Source organism: Phyllopteryx taeniolatus, chromosome 2 (genome assembly GCF_024500385.1).
Source record: "Phyllopteryx taeniolatus isolate TA_2022b chromosome 2, UOR_Ptae_1.2, whole genome shotgun sequence".
Lineage (NCBI taxonomy): Eukaryota > Metazoa > Chordata > Actinopteri > Syngnathiformes > Syngnathidae > Phyllopteryx > Phyllopteryx taeniolatus.
In genome coordinates, this window is record NC_084503.1 from 4,760,323 (window position 1) to 4,780,786 (window position 20,464).

The following is a 20,464-nucleotide window of genomic DNA, read 5'->3' on the forward strand; positions in this document are numbered from 1 at the left end:
TAGATAAAATACAAATAATTATTGTTTAATATCGCATTAGGAGGTCCCTATTGTACTTTAAAAGTCCCTCCCAAAGTTGTCAAACCCGGAAGTGAGTATTTACGGAAGTACCAAAGTCAGCGGAGTGATTCATGTAAACAAATCGATACACATCGCCGGTGCACTATGCACCGCACCAATACAACATCAACAAACAAAAAACAAAACAAAAAAAACGTTTCGACTTGCTTCATCTCGTGTCGATTTACGTTTCGACGGTTTTACTTTTATTGCCTGCCCCGTGTGCTTTAATCTGACGATGGGTGTGTCCTAGATGATAGCGACGTTCTGTTGAAGGGGCGCGGCCGTTGTGCGCATGAGGCGTCACGCTGCCAGAGGAACGCGGAGGTGTCAACCGAGCGGAGGAGCAGCACAACTAGGAAGCGCTACTGACTATTTCGACACCACTAAACATTCAACCAAACGCCTGCCACTCTTATTTAAATTTTTCTTACCTAAAGATAATGTTGGACATGATACTGGTTAAAGTGCTTCTCACGCTTTGCTGCCTTCTCCACACCACAGGTAAGTTTGTGACGAATTCACAGGTAGCCAGCTTAAAGGCACGAGTACGACTGTGCCCTACTAGTAACGTTTTTTTTTTTATTTGAATTGATTTTTCTTTGGACAAAAAAATAAAAATAAAATCAATGTTCCTTTCATAAATCTGAATGAAAGGCTCTGGGCTGAAGCTAAAATCATATAAATGTACTCAACCAAAACAATCTTCATAAGAAACCATGATTTGCGTTGGGACCTTTTCAACGATACAAAGACAAAAACAAAACAAAAAGACACATAACCAAGTAATGGACAATATTCATCAACAGCAAAAACTAGTCGGGAAAATAGGTTACACAAAAAAAACAACAACAACAACAACTGTAAATTCAAGCAACATCCATCATCAGGTAGACCATTCCACAACTTGCACGTGCTTTTCAGTGTTGTGTCTATTGTTTACTAGGAAATTTTCATTATCCCTCTTAAATGATATTGCCCATCTTTATCATGAAATCATTTGTTTTTTTTGGGATGTTTAATAAATTATGTTTGGCTTTATAAACTATTTGTGCAGTTTTAAAATCCACCAAATCCTGAAACTTCAATATATGTGATTGAAGAAAAAGATCATTTGTGTGTTCGTAATACCCTACATTCGTCACTACACTGATGGCGCCTTTTTGCATAGCGTATAGTCGTTGTACAGTGCCCTTATACTGTACATGTTGCCCCACACCTTCACTCAGTGAGAAAAATATTGTAAAGTAAGAGTGTATATTGATTTGTGAGTCAGAATGTGCCTGATATTACCAGTATCCCCACACTCCATGCCCACTTGGACCTATCATAATTGAGATGTGCTTTCCAACTGAATTTGTGCCAATTCATATTCAGAGGAATATATTCTCAGATACCCTTTCTAAGCTTACCATGTCTTATTTTTAATTCCACCGGTGTCGTGATGGTACGATGACCAAAAACCATGAATTTAGTTTGTTTTTGTTTTTAATATTTAAAGATAATTACATCAAACCACAGTTTCAGTTTGCCTAATTCAGTTGAGACAACTTCCACCAGCTGTTGGAGGTTCTCTATGTTGTGTTAAACATACATACAAACAGAATACAATGATTTGCAAATCATCCATCCATCCATTTTCTGAGCCGCTTCTCCTCACTAGGGTCGCGGGCGTGCTGGAGCTTATCCCAGCTATCATCGGACAGGCGGCGGAGTACACCCTGAACTGGTTGCCAGCCAATCACAGGGCACATACAAACAACCAACCATTCGCACTCACATTCACACCTACGGGCAATTTAGAGTTGTCAATTAACCTAATATTTAATTGAATACACTACAAAGACAAGGTATTTAATGTTCAAACTGATAAACTTTATTGTTTTTAGCAAATAATCATTAACTTGGAGTTTTATGGCTGCAACACGTTCCCAAAAAGCTGGGACAGGGTCATGTTTACCACTGTGTTACATCAGCTTTTCTTTGAACAACATTCAATAAACGTTTGGGAACTGAGAACACTAATTGTTGAAGCTTTGTAGGTGGAATTCTTTCCCATTCTTGCTTGATGTACAGCTTCAGCTGTTCGACAGTCCGGGGTCTCAGTTGTTGTATTTTACGCTTCATAATGGGCCACACATTTTCAATGGGAGACAGGTCTGGACTGCAGGCAGGCCAGTCTAGTACCCGCACTATTTGACTACGAAGCCACGCTGCTGTAACACGTGCAGAATGTGGTTTGGCATTGTCTTGCTGAAATAAGCAGGGGCGTCCATGAAAAAGACGTTGCTTGGATGGCAGCATATGTTTCTCCAAAACCTGTATGTACCTTTCATCATTAATGGTGCCTTCACAGATGTGTAAGTTACCCATGCCATTGGCACTAACACAGCCCCATACCATCTCAGATGCTGGCTTTTTAACTTTGCGTCCATAACAGTCCGGATGGTTCTTTTTCTCTTTGGCCCGGAGGACACGACGTCCACAATTTCCCAAAATATTTTGAAATGTGGACTCGTCGGACCACAGAACAGTTTTCCACTTTGCATCAGTCCATCTTAGATGAAACAGCGTTTCTGGGTGTTGTTGATAAATGGCTTTTGCTTTGGATAGTAGAGTTTCAAGTTGCACTTACAGATGTAGCGCCGAACTGTATTTACTGACATTGGTTTTCTGAAGTGCTCCTGAGCCCACGTAGTGATATCCTTTACACATTGATGTCAGTTTTTGATGCAGTGCCGCCTGAGGGATCGAAGGTCACGGTCATTCAATGTTGATTTTCCGCCTTGATTTCTCCAGAGTCTCTGAACCTTTTGATGATATTATGGACCGTAGATAATGAAATCCCTAAATTCCTTGCAATTGTACGTTGAGGAACATTGTCCTTAAAACTGTTCGACTATTTTCTCACACACTTGTTCACAAAGAGGTGAACCTCGCCCCATCTTTGCTTGTGAATGACTGAACAATTCAGGGAAGCTCCTTTTCTATCCGATCATGGCACCCACCTGTTCCCAATTAGCCTGTTCATCTGTGGGATGTTCCAAACAGGTGTTGGATGAGTATTCCTCAACTTTCTCAGTCTTTTTTGCCACCTGTCCCAGCTTTTTTGGAACGTGTTCCAGCCATAAAATTCCAAGTTAATGATTATTTGCTGAAAACAATCAAGTTTATCAGTTTGAACATTAAATATCTTGTCTTTGTAGTGAATTCAATTAAATATAGGTCGAACATGATTTACAAATCATTGTATTCTGTTTGTATTTATGTTTAACACAACGTCCCAACTTCATTGGAATTGGGGTTGTACAATAAATATTATTTTGGTCCCAGAATATATCTTTGTGGAATACCACGTGATATCTAAAAGTGAAAACCTTTGTTCCATTTTCCCCTATCTAAACAAATTGTCTCTTCTCCATATAACTTTTCAATCAATGCCACCCAACCACTTGAATCCCATATCGTAACTTTTTTTTATTTTTTTTAAACAAAATATCATGGTCAATTCTGTCGAAGGCTTTCTTCAAATCTATGAATATACCTACTACAAACTTCTTGTTGTCAACTTCACTGGCTATTTCTTCTACAAGATCCATTTAGCGCCATTGAGGTTGATCGATTTATTCTAAAACCATATTATAACATATTACATACTATTTGTTAGCAAGATTTTTCCGCTTGGAACCAGTAGGCCAGCCACCGAATGAACAGGTGCCATGATGTTGTAAAAGCAGATGACTTTTACGAAGGAGATAAACGGGTTTGCATTTTCTCATTTAGTTTAGTCTCGGTGTTCCATGCTGGCAGTTTTGTTTTACAATTGTACAAAATCAACATATTTCTTCATGAATGAAAGCACTGTGTATATTTTTACGGTCTTGCTGTCATTTTTGAGGAAAGGCAGAGGAATCGGGTTGTGTTAATGTTTGTGTCTCTGCTTCCATGGACAAGTTGCTACGAGCCTGTAACAGCCTCTGACTGTCTGTCAGGCCCCCCGTTACACGGAAGCCTCGCAGTGCAGTAACAAAACAAAGCAGCCTAGCTAGGTGGAGTCTTGGCCTTTGAGAGCAATGTCAATATGGTTTCTCTTCCGTTTCACTTCTCAAGAGAAACACATGATCTCAGAAGGCTCCTCCCCTGATTCTCTTAGCCAAGCTGCCGCAACCCTTTTGAAGTTTATTCTGAAAACACTCACACTGTTTTGACTGAGAATTGGGACGGAAATAATTAACTGAATGATTCGAATACAAAAAAAGTTGCCTTCAGGCTTGGCAGCGATGATTTTTTTTTTTCCACATGGACTCATGTTACTGCAGACTCTCGCATCACGCCATGTCGAAATAAGTTGGCTTGGTGGTGGTGAGCCAGGACCAAAGAATGCATGCAAGCCAGAGTATATCCAAAGTTTGGGATCATTTCACACTTGAAAAAGAAGCTAACAAGTGCAATGTGTACCGCAAAGCAGAACTAACTATTGTACCACACAACACAAGGTTGCAATGTTAGTTAATTTTATACAGTATAGCCTTCCAACACTAGTCAAGTGCTCAAGGATAGACAAATAACAACAACAAAAAAACAAACACGTAATAATCACAATACATTCATACACAAGCTTATTTTTATTTATGTATTTTTTTAACCAAAAAATGTTACATACTGCAGGTTTAATAATGCAAAATATTTTTTTCTCTGATGAATCGATTGGATGATTGGGTAGAATAATTGATTCTAAAAATATTGGCTTGCCGCAGCCTTACTGAGAATATAGATCAGGGTGTAGCCACCTGACTACGAGTGGAGCCACCGAGCGGACAGTACTGACCGCCCCCACTCCTCCAACATCATGTGATTCTTGGAGGTTTAAATGGACCACTTTCTTTGTTATAGCTAGAAGACAGAACAAAGAACAATGAAGTGGTCAGTATGAAAGCCTGTAGGATTAAGTCCCTTGGGGCTTGTGTGTAAACTGAATAAGCCTGTTTAAGCATGTCCATTGACCGGTTGTACTTTACCTGGCAACTACTGCGTTGGTGTCTTCAAATAGACATGTCATACATGTACATGTCAGGATGACTTCTGTTTTATGTTATAACATTGGTCATAAAATGGCTCCTCATTGGAGTAGTTACGATGGTTATTACTGGTCATTTTAGTCATGTTGCCAGATTAGTTATCAAATGTTAGCAAAATGTGATTTACTTAAGGTGGTGATGTTTTGTCAAGGAAAACAGTTTCTTGTTTGAGTGTCATCACCAGCTACTGACATGGCAAGCATATTGAGTTTTTTTCGGGCAGCGTTGTCGTTTTTTTACGTGGAACTTAAAAGCCGGAAAAGAAAAAAACTGACTTGGTCAACTAAACATTTATTTGAACTCTGCCATCCAAATGAAGCGGATGGACTCAGATGTTTTCTTTTTTTGAATGAGATTGGCTGATTCGATATTTGCGTGAATGGCAGTTGAACGGCCCAACGCAATTCCAGCGAAAAACATTTTCCTTTGGCGTCTACATGTTTTTCCATGACCTTTTAATTTCCTTACAGCTGCATTTGGAAGACCCTTGAACAAATACATTGGTCATTATGAGGGTTTATCCTATGACACCGAGGCCCTGCACAAGAGGCACCAAAGAGCCAAGAGGGCGCTCTCTCCTCACGACGAAATCCTGCACCTCAACTTCTATTCTCACAACAGGTAAGTTGGAGAACAAGGCTATGTGTAATGCATGAATATTAATAACAACCTTCAGGAAGGAGGTTGCTTATCTGTTAAGGTGTACAATTTGGTGTCGATCCCAATTAGGATTGTTCATCCTTGGCATTTTTCTGTTGGATGGTTCCAAATATTTTGACATCTCATGTTGATCGAGGTTAGTTCTTGCTATTCAATTCTTGCTATTGCCCTGGTAATAATATAAAACAGTTAGTTACTAGTTAAGTTATTAAGGTTTGCTAGTTATGTTACTGTTAAATGACCTTGCCTCAACATTACACAAAAAATGTGGTCAAACTGGCTTGTCTTGTGTATTTTTTCACAAATATTTTTTGTACACACACGGAGAAGCTATACAAAGTTATACATTAGGGATGACCATTTTACAAACATTCCTCGATCGACCACGGGCAACATTCATGCTCTATTCAACAATTCATTCATTCAAATCCAAATAATTCATAATTCATTTATATTTTTCATGCAATGGGAGAATCCCTAAGCCATTGTGCCATGGTGGAGGTCTGTTGATGTAGCGCAACTTCACAAAGCTGGATTCTTTATCCTGCAAACTAGTTGGTGGTATACTAACCATTTTGCCTCAAAATACGATCAAAATTAGACAATGGACCAAAATCTTAACAACCAATTAATTGGTTATTACACTGGACCCCTGTGGTTTCACCTATCCACAATTTGTTTTTCGTTTTTTTTTTTTTTTTTTTCAATTTCTTTTCCAATTAATTACATTTTTAATAATAATAAAAAAAAATCTTTTTTTTTTTTTTTTTTGTCTTTTTCTTTTCTGGGGGGGAAACCATCCCTGAAAAACGCCTAAGGGCTGTTTATCCGCGCTTATTCAAGAATTTCTTTGGGTTGAAACAATGTTGAAAAAAAATTGTTGTTTTTCTTCAGTGCAGTTATAACAGGCGTCGACTGACCGCGGACGTTTGCTAGTTGCGATCTGGCGCTGTCCCTATCTCCCGCACACAGCTGGGGGGTCCACTGTATATATACAGGAGATAAAATTAAGTCTACACATCACAGTTCAAATGCCAGGTTTTTGTTTGGGAAAAAAAAACAAAAAAAAAACAAGATAAGTCATTACAAAACCTCCACCATTAATGTGACCTATGACCTGTACAACTCGACTGGAAAAAAAAACTCTTTTTGAAGGGAAATAAAAATAATAAATAAAAACAACTGAGATAATGATAGTTAATGAGATATTAAAAATATAGTGAATGATAATTGCTTTGTATATCCACTGTACATGCATAGTAAGGTATATTATATAAAGGTAATTGTGTGGATAGTGTGTCCTTTGCGGCACCATGCAAATACCCTTTACATTCCACTTCACCCAGTCCGCGGAAGGTTCTCTAGTTCCCCTAAAACAGATTAATTTCCTGTGCGATTGTGCTACTTCCTGACAGTTGTGCAGCTGGTGCCGCTTGTATTTCGACGATAATCACAGCATCGTTCTCTTGTCAACGTCTTCTGATGATGTCATGTCTGAAGTAGAGAGCAGTTTGGCATTATATTTTCATACAATCCCGCACTGTAAAAGTCCTAAAGTTGTCATTTTCTTTGTTCTTAACTGGCTCTGCCTTTCTGAATAACTTAAAGGTTCTTTGAGGCTATGTGCCAACACACAGGGGTGTTGTAACAAAAGAAAAGCCTTGTGATGCCCGCTCACATGAATATTAGCTGCAGGATCAGGTGATGAATGAATGAGGAAGACCTTTTTTTTTTTCTTGGAAGAACACTTTTTTGTTATTATTTATTTATTTATTTTGTACAAAGGTGTATACAGTGGGAGGAAAAAGTAGGTGAACCCTTTGGAAAAAATTGTTTTATTTCTGCGTACATTGGTCATATAATGTGGACAAATCTTCATCTACATCACAAGAATAAACAGTCTGCTTAAACTGATACCACACAATTGTTTTCATATTTTTATCCAAAATACAATGTAAACATTCACAGGACAGCAAGGAAAAGGTAAGTGAACCTCCAGGCTATGGTTTCTATAAGAGCTAGAGTTAGGTGTGAGCCAACCTGGAGTCCAATCAATGAGACAAGATTGGAGTTGTGGCTTAAAGCTGTTTTGAATCAACTAGAATCCACAAACAACAACAAAAGAATTGTCTCCTGTTAACAAGAATTTGCTGATATGTACAATGCCTCTGTGTTCTGGAGTGGCCCAGTCAAAGTCCTGACCTGAACCTAGTTCAAGCTGACTATTCTAATGATTTAGATGACTACATTTTATGACCAATTTATATAGAAATGTAAGAAATTCCAAAGGATTCACATACTTTTTCCTCCCACCAAACCATAGTTGTTTATTTGATTTGATTTCTTTTCAGTCATAATGATGACAGATCTTCTGTCATTCGTGGTCTAGTGAGTGACGTCAGGTGCTCTGACTCAAGCTCCGATTGGCCACGCGGTTAGTGTTGCGTCTTCTCCATGCTCCTCGAGCGTGTTTTCATTTTGTATCTGTGTGTTTGACTATATCGTTAAATAAACAGCTCAAAGTGCATCGGCGATTGTTGCCCTCCTTCTTTACCACTGTATTTGAGCGGCAACATATCTGAAGCTTGAGCCTCCTCATACTTTCCTTACGATTTAAAACCATGCATATGTACTACAACTTAATTTGATACTTTCGTTTGCCTCTTTAGTATTGAAATATTCCACTGGTATAAATTAAGCCTCAACACCTCTTGAAAAACCTCAAAAGCTGCTGTGTAACATGAGTAGACACCGCCGTACTCATGAATATCATTTTACTTGATGTGACCATTTTCCGTTACATTGCCTCAGGTTAGGGCAAGTCCGTAGCTCGTGCACTTCATGTGATGTGGTCTGAAAGAGAGGATTATGAAAACGGAGCTCTGAATCTGTTCTTGTGGTTAGCCTCACGAGATATTCCACATACCCATTGAGCACTGCTGAAGGCCAACAAGCTGTGCAATGCCAATGATCAACATTTTGATGCTAATGTTTGTAATGAAGCCCTGCGATTGGCTGGCAACCAGTCCAGGGTGTACCCTGCCTCCTGCCCGAGGATAGCTGGGATAGGCTCCAGCACCACCAAATCGCAGGGCACATGTAAACAAGCCACCATTCGCACTCAGATTCACACCTACGGGCAATTTAGAGTCGTCAATCAACCTAGAGTGCATGTTTTGGGGATTTGGGAGGAAATCGGAGTACCCGGAGAAAACCCACTCAGGCGCGTATAGAACATGCAAACTCCACACAGGCGAAGCCGGATTTGAACCCGGGTCCTCAGAACTGTGAGCCAAACCATAAGAGTTGAGCGCCTACTGGTGGAATCTTGGTGTTGTTAGGTTAAAATTCATCAATAGTGTTGTTTCCATCTGTGTTTGAGATGTCTAGTTTTGTTGGCGATCCTTGAATACACCTCATGCTCCATCAAACGGGAAAGTATGTTTCTGCTTCCTTGCCAATGCAATACTAATAGTACTCTTAATATCTGTGTAAAGTGCTAGTACGTATATTTGTTTGCCCATGTTTGATGTCAGGTCAGTTTGCGCTGTTATGCTAAATAATAACTCAGCGATGAGCCTCATGTGAAGTTGGTGTGTTTGTGTTAGATGAAACTACTGAATAAAGTCATTTATGTAACATGGGTTCATAATTGTGTTGATGCTAGATTCATGGTGTTGGTCCTTTATGAGCTTACCTGCATTAAGTGTCACCATCTTGTGTCATTTGTACAAATTCTTGAAACCTTCTATTTTAGGGCCCATCAATTGGAGATGTTCGTTGTCGGGCCCTAATCACATAGTGGCGGTTCACTGTATGTGTCAATGTTCATACTTGTTCCAACTACACACATACTGTACTTGTATTCCACATTAGGGATTTCAACCTGTGCATGAAGCAGGACACATCACTGTTTTCTCCAGATCTCGTCATAGAGACGTCAGGAAACGAGGAACCAATAGACACGTCACATATCTACAGCGGAGAACTCTTTGGTAAGGCTGTCATTTTTTATCACAACACGACACACGAGCACTCGCTTCATCTTCTGGGTCTCCTGCAGAGTTCAAATAAACCCAGTATCCTGTTTGTCAGGTTTGTGTGTCTGAGACGTGACGGAACAGAATGAAGCCAATACATTTTCTCCTTGTTGAAATCACTCATGCTAATACCGTCATGTTATCTGAGATACTATACATCATATGAGTCATTGCATTTTTGGGTGACAATCTGTTATCGAGCGTGTGAAGAATGTGGAGACATTTTTGTGTTTTTATGAGGAATACTATCAGGCAGCACGTGATGATTGTGTCTGCTTGCTGCAATTTGCAAAATATTAAAACGCTCAGCAAATAAGAGAATATTTGCGAATTACCCGTCGGTCTCACTCGCATTTTGCCTGAACTTTGCTTCAAGTGCTCCTCCTTGTGTTGCAGGTGAAAATGGAACACTGAGCCATGGATCTGTGATCAACGGGCGTTTCGAGGGCTTCATTAAAACTCAGCAGGGAACCTATTACGTTGAACCCTCGGAAAGGTACTTGAAGGAGAAGACTACCTCCTTTCACTCCATCATCTATCATGAGGATGACATCAGTAAGTATCTGCCACTGTTTTGACTTAATTTATGATGTTTATGTTGAGCCTGAAAGCTATTATTTCTTTCCACTTCATATTTATATAAAGAGCACATTTTTTTCTCAACCAGTCACGCCATGTTAAAAGCTACACAAAGACAAATAAAGTGAGTGGGCGTGATGAAACCAACACTTGAATGACAATCACTACACAAGCTACAAAAGACTCAATTGATAGCAGTGAGCAGACAGCAAATGAGTCTGACACGGGCCCCAACCTGCCTCGGGACAGCCTGATATCTAACCGGTGAATAATATACTCTGCGCAGGCATAAACGCAGGAATGGAGGGAGTGCTAAACCGACATACCAGTGACCCGACTTTCAAAATGTTTCGAGACGCGAGCTTTTCCTCGGCCAGTTTTATTTTTGTCTTGATCCTCAGTTGTGAGCAAAATTTCGAACTACACGACAAGCAGCAGTTGGGCGGATAGTGAACAATCCACGGCCACTCTCAGTTGAAGTTTCACTAGAAAACTGAAGCATAAAACAAAGAAAGTGCTAGCTTCATGCTAACATACACTTTTTTAGAGTAACAACTTGTCATGACAACATGACAACACTAACAGAGAGATCCACAATGCAATATTGTTTAGCATCATTCATGCCCTTCTTTTCTGCCAATCTACCAGCTTATCCTCACAAATATGGCTCCGATGGAGGCTGTGCTGATCACGCAGTGTTTGAAAGGCTGAGGAAGTACCAGGCATCTGCGGTAGACCCGCCTGTCAAAGTGAGTGCCAACATTACTATTGACACCCCCTGCCCCTCTCATATACTAATAAATCCTCTCCAAACTGCTTCATACTACCACTTACGTTCTATATTTTTCTTTATTTTGAAAAACTGCATTACATATATATTTTTTTGTGTTCATTTATTTGTACAGAGAGTGAAAAGTGAACTGGTTGATGAGCGAAGCCAAGGTCCTGTCATATTAAGGAGGAAGAGGGCAGTGGCGCAACAAACAAATACCTGCCAACTCCTTATTCAGGCCGACTACTTATTCTACAGCTACTATGGCAGTCGAGAAGCCGTCATTGCACAGGTGTGATCAACTACACATCAGTGACATGCATTGTCTTCAGATGCCCCATATTTGCTTGACCATTAATCCAAAACTTCACTTTGGCCACAGATCTCCAGCCATGTTCAGGCAATTAACGCCATTTACCAGATCACAGACTTCAATGGCATCCGAAATATCGGCTTCATGGTTAAAAGGATCAGGGTGAGTTGAAGCTCTAGCAAAGCCGGGATTAATCCTTCACATGCAAGTCTGGGGAAGAAGTATGTGATGTAGTGTTGACACGGTCCGAAAATTCTGACTTCGGTACTATACGCGGAGACCAGGCGTCTTCACGAATCGGTGGTGACTCGAATTGGCGATCGGAATTTTCGGATTCAAATCACAACAGATCAAAGAATAACATACTACTTTGTTCTGAAAAGAGCTGCCTGCATCTGTTGCCACGGCGCATTTACCTCCATGTTTGCCCTGTCGCTGTGTCTTGGGCACTGGTACCAGTCCTCTCGAGAGGGGTTGGACTCTCTTCCACTCTGGAGTTGCCCACGGTGACAGGCGCCGAGCAGGTGTGGGTATACTTATTGCCCCCCCGGCTTGGCGCCCGTACGTTGGGGTTTACCCCGGTGGACGAGAGGGTAGCCTACCTCCACCTTCGGGTGGGGGGGGACGGGTCCTGAAACAAACACCAGCACCGATACATTTTTCTTTTTTTTAAAAACGGGTTAGAAACTATTGTTACATATTAGTTTTTGTTCCATGCAAAATTAAATGCAAATACGCATGCGGTGTGCCATACACACAGAAAGAAGATAGACATTGCCATCTTGCTGTGAAAAGCCAAACTATACAAAAGGTGTTTTGTGGTAGAGAAATAAAACAAACTTTTGTATTTTTTGTTGTATTGTACCTGATGCAAAACTTAATATTATTTAAGTTTATGGATAGTTTTCAAATAATCAAATTGGATTTTCCATTCATTGGATACCACGGCCAAAATCTAAAACATCAGTAAAAGCAATGGCATAATAGCTGACAAAACAACTTCAAAATATCTTTATTTTTATTGCTTCAAAATAATATTAGGTAGGGCTGTGCACAAATCCGTGGTGACTCCAATTGGCATTAGAGTCCGCAGGAAAGGCCGAATCAGAACTAATGAAAGAATAACATACTGCTTACTTTATTCTGACAAGAGCTGCAATCCTGCCAGGCCGCATTTACGAAAAAGAAATACAAAATATTAAATTTTTAGCGCCTGTGTATGGCCGACACTATTTGGATTTACTGCGCATAGTTTCTGCGCATGTACGCAGATGTAGCTTCACTAAGCGCCACATAATTTGTTTGCTATTGAACATTCGATATAAATAATGCAAAACACAAATGTTTTTTTATGCAGTATATGTATTTATTGATTGATAGATTTGAATGAACATGTAAACACAACAGTCATTCATAATGAAGTAAATTTAAACGAAAGGAAAAGAACATCAATAAATGTCTTCGTTGAGCAAAAGTAAAGAACGTATTTATTCCTACCGCTTGTCTATTTTTCTTGACTCATGTTAATATTCAATCAATTATTCATATCCCGTGATGTATACCGAAAGAGCGTATTATATATGTATGTATGTATTAGACTTAACACCGATCTGATCGGCTTGATCGGTATCGGATGATAATTGCTGTTTTATACTGATCGCCTGATCGGCTTTAATGCCATAATTTGCCGATCATTGATCGGCTACGCAAAAGACATTGGTTGAAGAGCGCTGTCACTGCATTAAGAAAAAAAAAAATAATTCTTAAAAAACGTGGTATATTATCATTTTTACCGGCGACCTACCGCTCTACATTTTTGGTACCGGTATACCAGTGCAACACTAGTGTGATGATTGTGCATGTAGCCAAGTTTGCCTATGTAGAAGAACCATTTATGTTCTGATTATTGATGCCTCTCAGATAAACACCACAAATGAAAAGATGGACAATCCTTTTTATCCTAACAACATCGGAGTGGAGAGGTTTTTGGAGATCAACTCTGAACAGAACCACGATGACTACTGCCTAGCGTACGTCTTCACCGACAGGGACTTCGCCGATGGTGTCCTCGGCTTGGCTTGGGTCGCCGCTCCCTCAGGTTTGACACACACACACACACACACGCAGCCTGGGTGATAGTAACTTCCTGTCTTACTTCTAGAACAGTAAGTTACCTCACATGCAGCTGTCGAACAAATATCCGCACTTTCTAGACTTTTGGGTTTTTACTTTTTCAAAACTTTGTCTCATAATCTAAATCTAAACATTTTCTTTTAAATATTCACTTGCTGGACACCTCGTTAGGTACACAAAGTCTATTAAGATCCGACACAAGAGCTCCATGAACAATCCTGCCTTTACAGAGATAGAGACGCTAAACTCAACAGTGGTTGATTAATTTGATAATCGATCACTGTCCATCAGTCAATACATTTTTGCACATCTACTAAAAAGCAAAAAAACATTATGTAATTGTACCAAAAATATAGTTGCACTCAAGTGTCTCTAATAGGCTTTACACGATCAGGATTTTTGGGGCCGATCACCGATCAGCAAGTTTAAAAAAAAAAAAAACGTTAACCGATCACCGATCCAATCACAAGATGGCATGACTTGTTCATGTATTGTATATACTTTTGTACTGTATACTAAGTATCTTCAAAAATATTCTCAAAAAGTTAAAACATCAATGACCTCTAGGGGGCCAATCAACGTTACGACATGACAGAAACAATGGGCGCTAACTTACTGTAATTAAATTACTTTATTGCAATTAAATTACTTGAACAAATACTGTGAATGACATGCTTACTCTAACTTTCTCACTGCGCCGGCTATTTGGACAGGTGTTGTCCAGAGTTTGCGTCTGTTTGGCTTTTCCTTTTTATTTCATTGATTTATTAAAAAGCAAAACTGGCCGCAACATATTTGCGACTTGCCTTAATGGCTGCCCGCCTCTCACTCAGCTGCGGCAAACTGTGAAGGGAGTTATCCCAGAGGAGGACAACCTTGACCTTGGGGGAATCATCTCCCACCAAAGCAGGAAGCGGTTAACACCACAGATACAGTGCTGTGGAAAAAGTATCGGCCCCCTTCTCAAATTCTTATGTTTTTGCGTAGTCTCCCCACTTTGATGTTCAAGATCATCAAACAAATGTAAATATCGGACAAATATAACCCAAGCGAACTTCAAATGCTGTTTTTAAATGGTGATTTCATTTATTAAGGAAAGAAAAAAAAAAATCGAAGTTAGCTGGACCTGTGTGGATAAAGTGGATAACCCCACCTGTTAGCTCATGAATTAATTGTGGCTATTCACAACTTTTGGTTGATTTTCACTGATCACACCCGAGCCCGATGACGTCCGGAGCTGTTCAATTAAGAAATCACTTAAAAAGAAACTGTCGGACAAAATCAAGTCGGATAAAAGATCTAAAAAAAGATCACAAAAAATGACACAGTCCAGAAATAAAGTGATTGACATGTATCAGTCCGGAAATGAGTTGCAAGTCAAAACAGAAACATACAGTAGCATTTGTTGTTGTGGTGCATAGCGGTCAGCGGTGCCCTCTGACCACAGGAAGCTCGGGAGGCATCTGTGAGAAATACAGACCGTACTCTGATGGGAAGTGGAAGTCCCTGAACACCGGCATCATCACTGTGCAGAACTACGCCTCGCACGTCCCTCAGAAGGTGTCGCACATCACCTTCGCCCATGAGGTCGGACACAACTTTGGCTCTCCCGTAAGTGCAAACGCACCAAACGCACAACACCGTTGCCACTTGTGACATTACCTTTCGACATTGTAACCGGCAACGCATTCTCTATATTGGCAGCATGACTCTGGGCTCCAGTGCACCCCCGGAGAGTCTTCCAATCAGGCCCAAAAGGAACTGGGCAATTACATCATGTATGCACGAGCCACCTCAGGAGACAAAATCAACAATAACAAGTTTTCAACATGCAGCATCGGCAATATGAGTGCTGTTCTGGCAAAGAAAAAGGATAGCTGTTTTGTTGGTAAGTCCTGTAGTTTTACTTTCATTGTATTCTCGACGTCATGGCCTTATTTATTTGATATTGCTGTCCCACTGTGATAAATAAGTTTTCTGCAGCTAAAGTTGGGATTCAGTTTTCATTTAGTTGCGTCTGAATGCGCAGTGTCTGGACAGCCTATCTGTGGCAATGGACTTGTGGAGGAGGGAGAAGAATGTGACTGCGGCTACAGTGATGAGTGTGCAGACATCTGCTGCTATAACGCCAATGAGGAGGAGGGCAAAAGGTGTAAACTCCAACCTGGAAAGATCTGCAGGTCAGATGTGATCAATGTTTACAGTATATAAAGCGCTTCCATTTATGCATGCATATTTTACCATTGCATTTCCATCGTTGAAAAAAAGGAAACAAAATAACTCGGAATACACTGACATCCATTTTCTTAGAGAAAGGAAGAACATAAAATGCTGGGTGTCCCCCATTGGGCTTCGCTCATTATTTTTGTTCCTCTTTGAACAATACAGATGCATATTCGTAATAAAAAGTATGACGTCGATGCCATCGTGAGGCATCTCGGCGCCAAAGAACGATATTGAGGCGCTTCACTTAGACAAAAGTAGTGCTTTGCCGCCATCTTGTGGCAGCTATTGGCAATTGTAAGCCTCTTTACTCTTGAACGTCTCGCCATTCGCCGTTCGCGTGGCCCCTTTCGCCGCGAGTAGCTCAGCAACGCTACTTAGGGGGAGCGACAGCTCCACACCCGCTAGTGGATCAGTGTTTGCCTTCCGAAACGGCACTCAACTATCGCACTTTGTATTATCCATTGTTTGAAAGTAAACCTTTTCCTGCAGTCCAAGTCAAGGCCCGTGCTGCACTGAGGCTTGCGCTTTTAAGGGCGCACTTGACAAGTGCAGGAAGGAATCTGAGTGTGCCCTCAAGGGCATGTGCAGCGGAACCACCGCTCGGTGTCCTACTTCCCAGCCGAAGGAAAATTTGACCTCTTGCAATGAGGACTCACAAGTCTGTATCAACGGGGTATGTGACCTTCAGTTTCACTTGTTGTCATTTGTGTACTTTGATTTAAGTCAAAAATCCACTTTTTTTGGAGCAGGTCTGTTCAGGTTCCATTTGTGAGAAGTACAATCTAGAAGAATGTACATGCGCTAGTGTGGACGGAAAGGACGAGGCAGGCGAACTCTGTCATGTGTGCTGCATGGAAAGAAGTGAGTTAATAATCTGAAAAAACTGTTTTATGGATTTTGCTGCGTGATAGTGCCGCTCATAGTTCATTTCAAAGCTTAAAGGATCGGCTCATTCAGGAAAAAAACCAAATTCTTTCTGACCTCAGTGAAGCCTAGTACCTGCAGAAGCTCAGGCTCGGATAAATGGGCCCAGTTCTTCAACAGAAGCATTAAAAGTCTGCAGCCCGGCTCGCCGTGCAATGATTTCAAGGGCTACTGCGATGTGTTCATGAGGTGTCGTCTGGTGGATGCAGACGGGCCTCTGTCAAGGCTAAAGAAAGCCATATTCAGTGGAGAAATCTATGAGACCATTGCAGAGTGGATAGTGGTGAGTATAAAACACATTACGCTGAGGTTATTTTGTTTAGATGTTTTCCCTGGTGTCATCATTCAATTTGTGTCTATCGTGCAGGATCACTGGTGGGCAGTGGTTTTGATGGGCATCACTTTGATTTTGTTAATGGCCGGTTTCATTAAAGTCTGCAGCATCCACACCCCAAGCAGCAACCCCAAACTGCCTCCTCCAAAGCCGCTGCCAGGTACCACACATGACACCGAATATGCAAATGCAGTGGCACCGCGACTGAGTTTTTCGGGATACGAGCTGCCGTGCCACTTAGCTGATTGTTTTTTGTTTTTTTTTTCCAATTATTATTGATTTATTTCTTTTCACGATGCACTGCCGTACAATTACGACAATTAACTGTATAATTTCTGAGACTTGAACATACGATAATCAATTGTATGTGTGTAAAGCAGCCTTTATTTTGTTTTGGTTTGCCTCTGCATGACGAATGTGAGTGAAGTTGACGGCTCTTGTTACCTTGTAGGAAGGAAGAGCCACCCCAGCGCCCAGTCGCACACACCGCGACAATATCGCCATCGCAGACAGGACTACCAAATGGCTCAGTTGAGACCCTGAGAGCTTTGCTCTCAACCTTTCGCTCCTTTCCTGTGCCTACACTGGAAGCACTTGACTCCCAAAGAGTGCCTGTACCTTTATTGTACATAGTTCTTAATTACGACCCCAATTCCAATGAAGTTGGAACGTTGTGTTAAACATAAATTAAAAACAGAATACAATGATTTGCAAATCAAGATATTTAATGTTCAAACTGATCAACTTGATTGTTTTTAGGAAATAATCATTAACTTAGAATTTTATAGCTGCAACACGCTCATTGGGAACAGGTGGGTGCCATGATTGGGTAGAAAAGGAGCTTCCCTGAGTTGCTCAGTCATTCACAAGCAAAGATGGGGCGGGGTTCACCTCTTTGTGAACAAATGTGTGAGAAAATAGTCGAACAGTTTAAGGACAATGTTCCTCAATGTACAATTGCAAGGAATTTAGGCTTTGTAGTAAAAGAGTGCGGGTACTGCCTTGAAAAATATGTGGCGCGTTATGAAGCGTAAAATACGACAACGGAGACCCCAGACTGTTGAACAGCTGAAGCTGTACATCAAGCAAGAATGGGAAAAAAATTCCACCTCCAAATCTTCAACAATTAGTGTCCTCAATTCCCAAACGTTTATTGAATGTTGTTAAAAGAAAAGGTGATGTAACACAGCGGTAAACGTGACCCTGTCGCAGCTTTTTCGGAATTTGTTGCAGCCGTAAAATTCTAAGTTCATGATTATTTGCTAAAAACAATCAAGTTTATCAGTTTGAACATGAAATATCTTGTCTTTGTAGTGAACGTCATTTGCAAATCATTGCATTCTGTTTAACACAACGTCCCAACTCCATTGGAATTGGGGTTGTAATTCTTAACAACAGGTGCAACTGAATTCAGGTCACTGAAGTGATGCAAGCCCGAACAACCTCGCTCAAGGCCTCCGTGCTAGCATCTCATAGGTTTTATATGGACAAGAGACTCACTGATCTGCTACGTGCTCTTCATGACTATATTTTTTTTTTTACCATACGAGAAAGAGGAGCGAGGAAGCTTTCCTTACAATGGCCTCTCTTCCGCTATCTTCCAACTGTACTGCTTTTGTTTTTTTTTTGTGTCGCTCCCCTGCTTGAGACCGCAGCAGGACTGCAAGTGAAACGGGACATTTTACTGCCAAGCAACACTTGGAGCCAAACTATTCTGCATGCTTCTAAATGAGAGCAAACGCTTTTCGAACATCACCTTCATATTGTTTCCACGTGATTGTACGACATTTGCTGGTGTCTTTGTTTTTCTACACTCCCCTCCAGGAAACTTCGATCGTGCACGAGTGGGGACGGATTCGTTGTGTTTGAGATACTTCCTGTTTTATCGCAATGCTTTCAGTGTTTCTCAAACACTATTAAAAAAAGTATATTTTAATATTGTTAAGCAAAAGGCTCCGAGTGGGAGGGAGCGTGTCAGATTTCTACACATCGTGAAAGCACTGAGGTGACTGGTCATTTATTTAAAGATAGTTAAGACACACTTTTGCACGAGCACGTCTTCGAGCGCGTTCTTCTTCGTTGGTTTTCGCCACTTTCTTCTTTGTGGTCGGTGGACTGTCGGCATCGAAACTGGGAATCGAAATGTTTTAATTTGAACAATTCTGGGAGAACCGAAGTGAAGAGAAGAGAACCGTTTCCAATCGGTTTTCGAGTCCCGTTTCCAATCGGTTTTCGATTCTCGATGCCCAACCCTATTTGTCACCTTTTTTATTTTGTCAAAGCAGCTCTGCCTGACTTGACAAGGCAATAAGTTCTTCCGCATGCAAAGGCACCTGAGTGCAATTTCTACGAAGCCATAAGAATGCGACCGCTTCCTTTCATCTGTCCATCCATTAAGACACCCCTGTTCCGGCTCCCCATTTTGCAATTTGGTCTGTTTGATCTAAAAATGTGCCTTAATTTTTTAATATATGCTGTAGGAAATACACTGATGTATGTGCACAACACAAATTGGATTCTGGCATAGCACAGTAAACATTTAGTCAGATGTTTCATCACACACCGTTGCAGTTTGTTGTGTGCGAGGTGAGCAGTTAGACGGCAGCAGGCAATTCACTCAAAGCCAATTCACTGAATAATATGTTTTATACCAAATCGACGCAGACTCAAGTGCAGCAATGCGTGTGTAAAATTGCAATTTTCTGTTGCTGTTTTTTTTTTTTTTTTTTTTTTTAAATTGGAGCTTTACTTATTTAGGGTTAAAAACAAATGTAAATGACAATGTTTAAAGCTGTGAATGTTCTTAACACTGGAGTTTGTCTGAGGTAAACAAATTGAAAGTGGTGACAATTGCAGCACAACCTGCCTGATTTTAATGTCCCTTGTTTTTGTTTTTTTTTACTGTAACTTGAGTGCTCTTAAATGTTATGTTCTGTTGTTCTCTGAAACCCCTTTGACTACTTGAAATGCATTAACCCACTGGGCTCTGCTGATCTTTTGTGTCCACCTTGTGTCCTTTTTTTTCCCCGTAACATTTTAGCGGAGGTAATGCAAATGTAATGAAACTTACCAAGAGAGGGGATTTTTAAAATTGAATTGAGACTCATAAAAACTGTATTTAAAAAAAAAAAAACAAATAAAATAAATTATTATTTCCCAGATTTAATTTGCGTCCAATGGGGTTCATTCTAGACTTGTTTTCAACCAATGTCATTTATCAGTTTTTACCAAGAGTGCAATTTCATCTAATCTCAGTTTCAGAACGAGGCGTTTAATGGTTTACAGCTGTGGTTCTCTAACTTTTTCCACAAGTACCACATTAAAAAAAATAAATAAATACTTGGC

The 20,464-nt window shown here is 40.5% G+C and overlaps 1 protein-coding gene across 1 annotated transcript; it reads left to right on the top strand.

Moving 5' to 3' along the window:
• Window positions 1–346: 346 nt before the first annotated feature.
• Window positions 347–20,112, top strand: adam10a (ADAM metallopeptidase domain 10a). The gene is made up of 16 exons (XM_061754789.1): window positions 347–564; window positions 5,609–5,759; window positions 9,675–9,793; window positions 10,235–10,393; window positions 11,066–11,166; window positions 11,323–11,481; window positions 11,572–11,664; window positions 13,423–13,600; window positions 15,083–15,246; window positions 15,340–15,523; window positions 15,665–15,815; window positions 16,351–16,534; window positions 16,611–16,722; window positions 16,848–17,068; window positions 17,153–17,279; window positions 17,571–20,112. The coding sequence occupies exons 1-16, from the start codon at window positions 504–506 to the stop codon at window positions 17,660–17,662; spliced, it is 2,256 nt and encodes a 751-aa protein (XP_061610773.1). The 5' UTR covers window positions 347–503; the 3' UTR covers window positions 17,663–20,112.
• Window positions 20,113–20,464: the final 352 nt, after the last annotated feature.

What these genes read in the sequence shown, in the direction of transcription:
- adam10a (XM_061754789.1), top strand. Translation starts at nt 504, where the DNA reads ATGTTGGACATGATACTGGTTAAAGTGCTTCTCACGCTTTGCTGCCTT. An exon ending in CTATCATGAGGATGACATCA is followed by an intron (nt 10,394 to 11,065) that starts GTAAGTATCTGC and finishes CCAATCTACCAG; the next exon opens with CTTATCCTCACAAATATGGC. An exon ending in GAGAAGCCGTCATTGCACAG is followed by an intron (nt 11,482 to 11,571) that starts GTGTGATCAACT and finishes CTTTGGCCACAG; the next exon opens with ATCTCCAGCCATGTTCAGGC.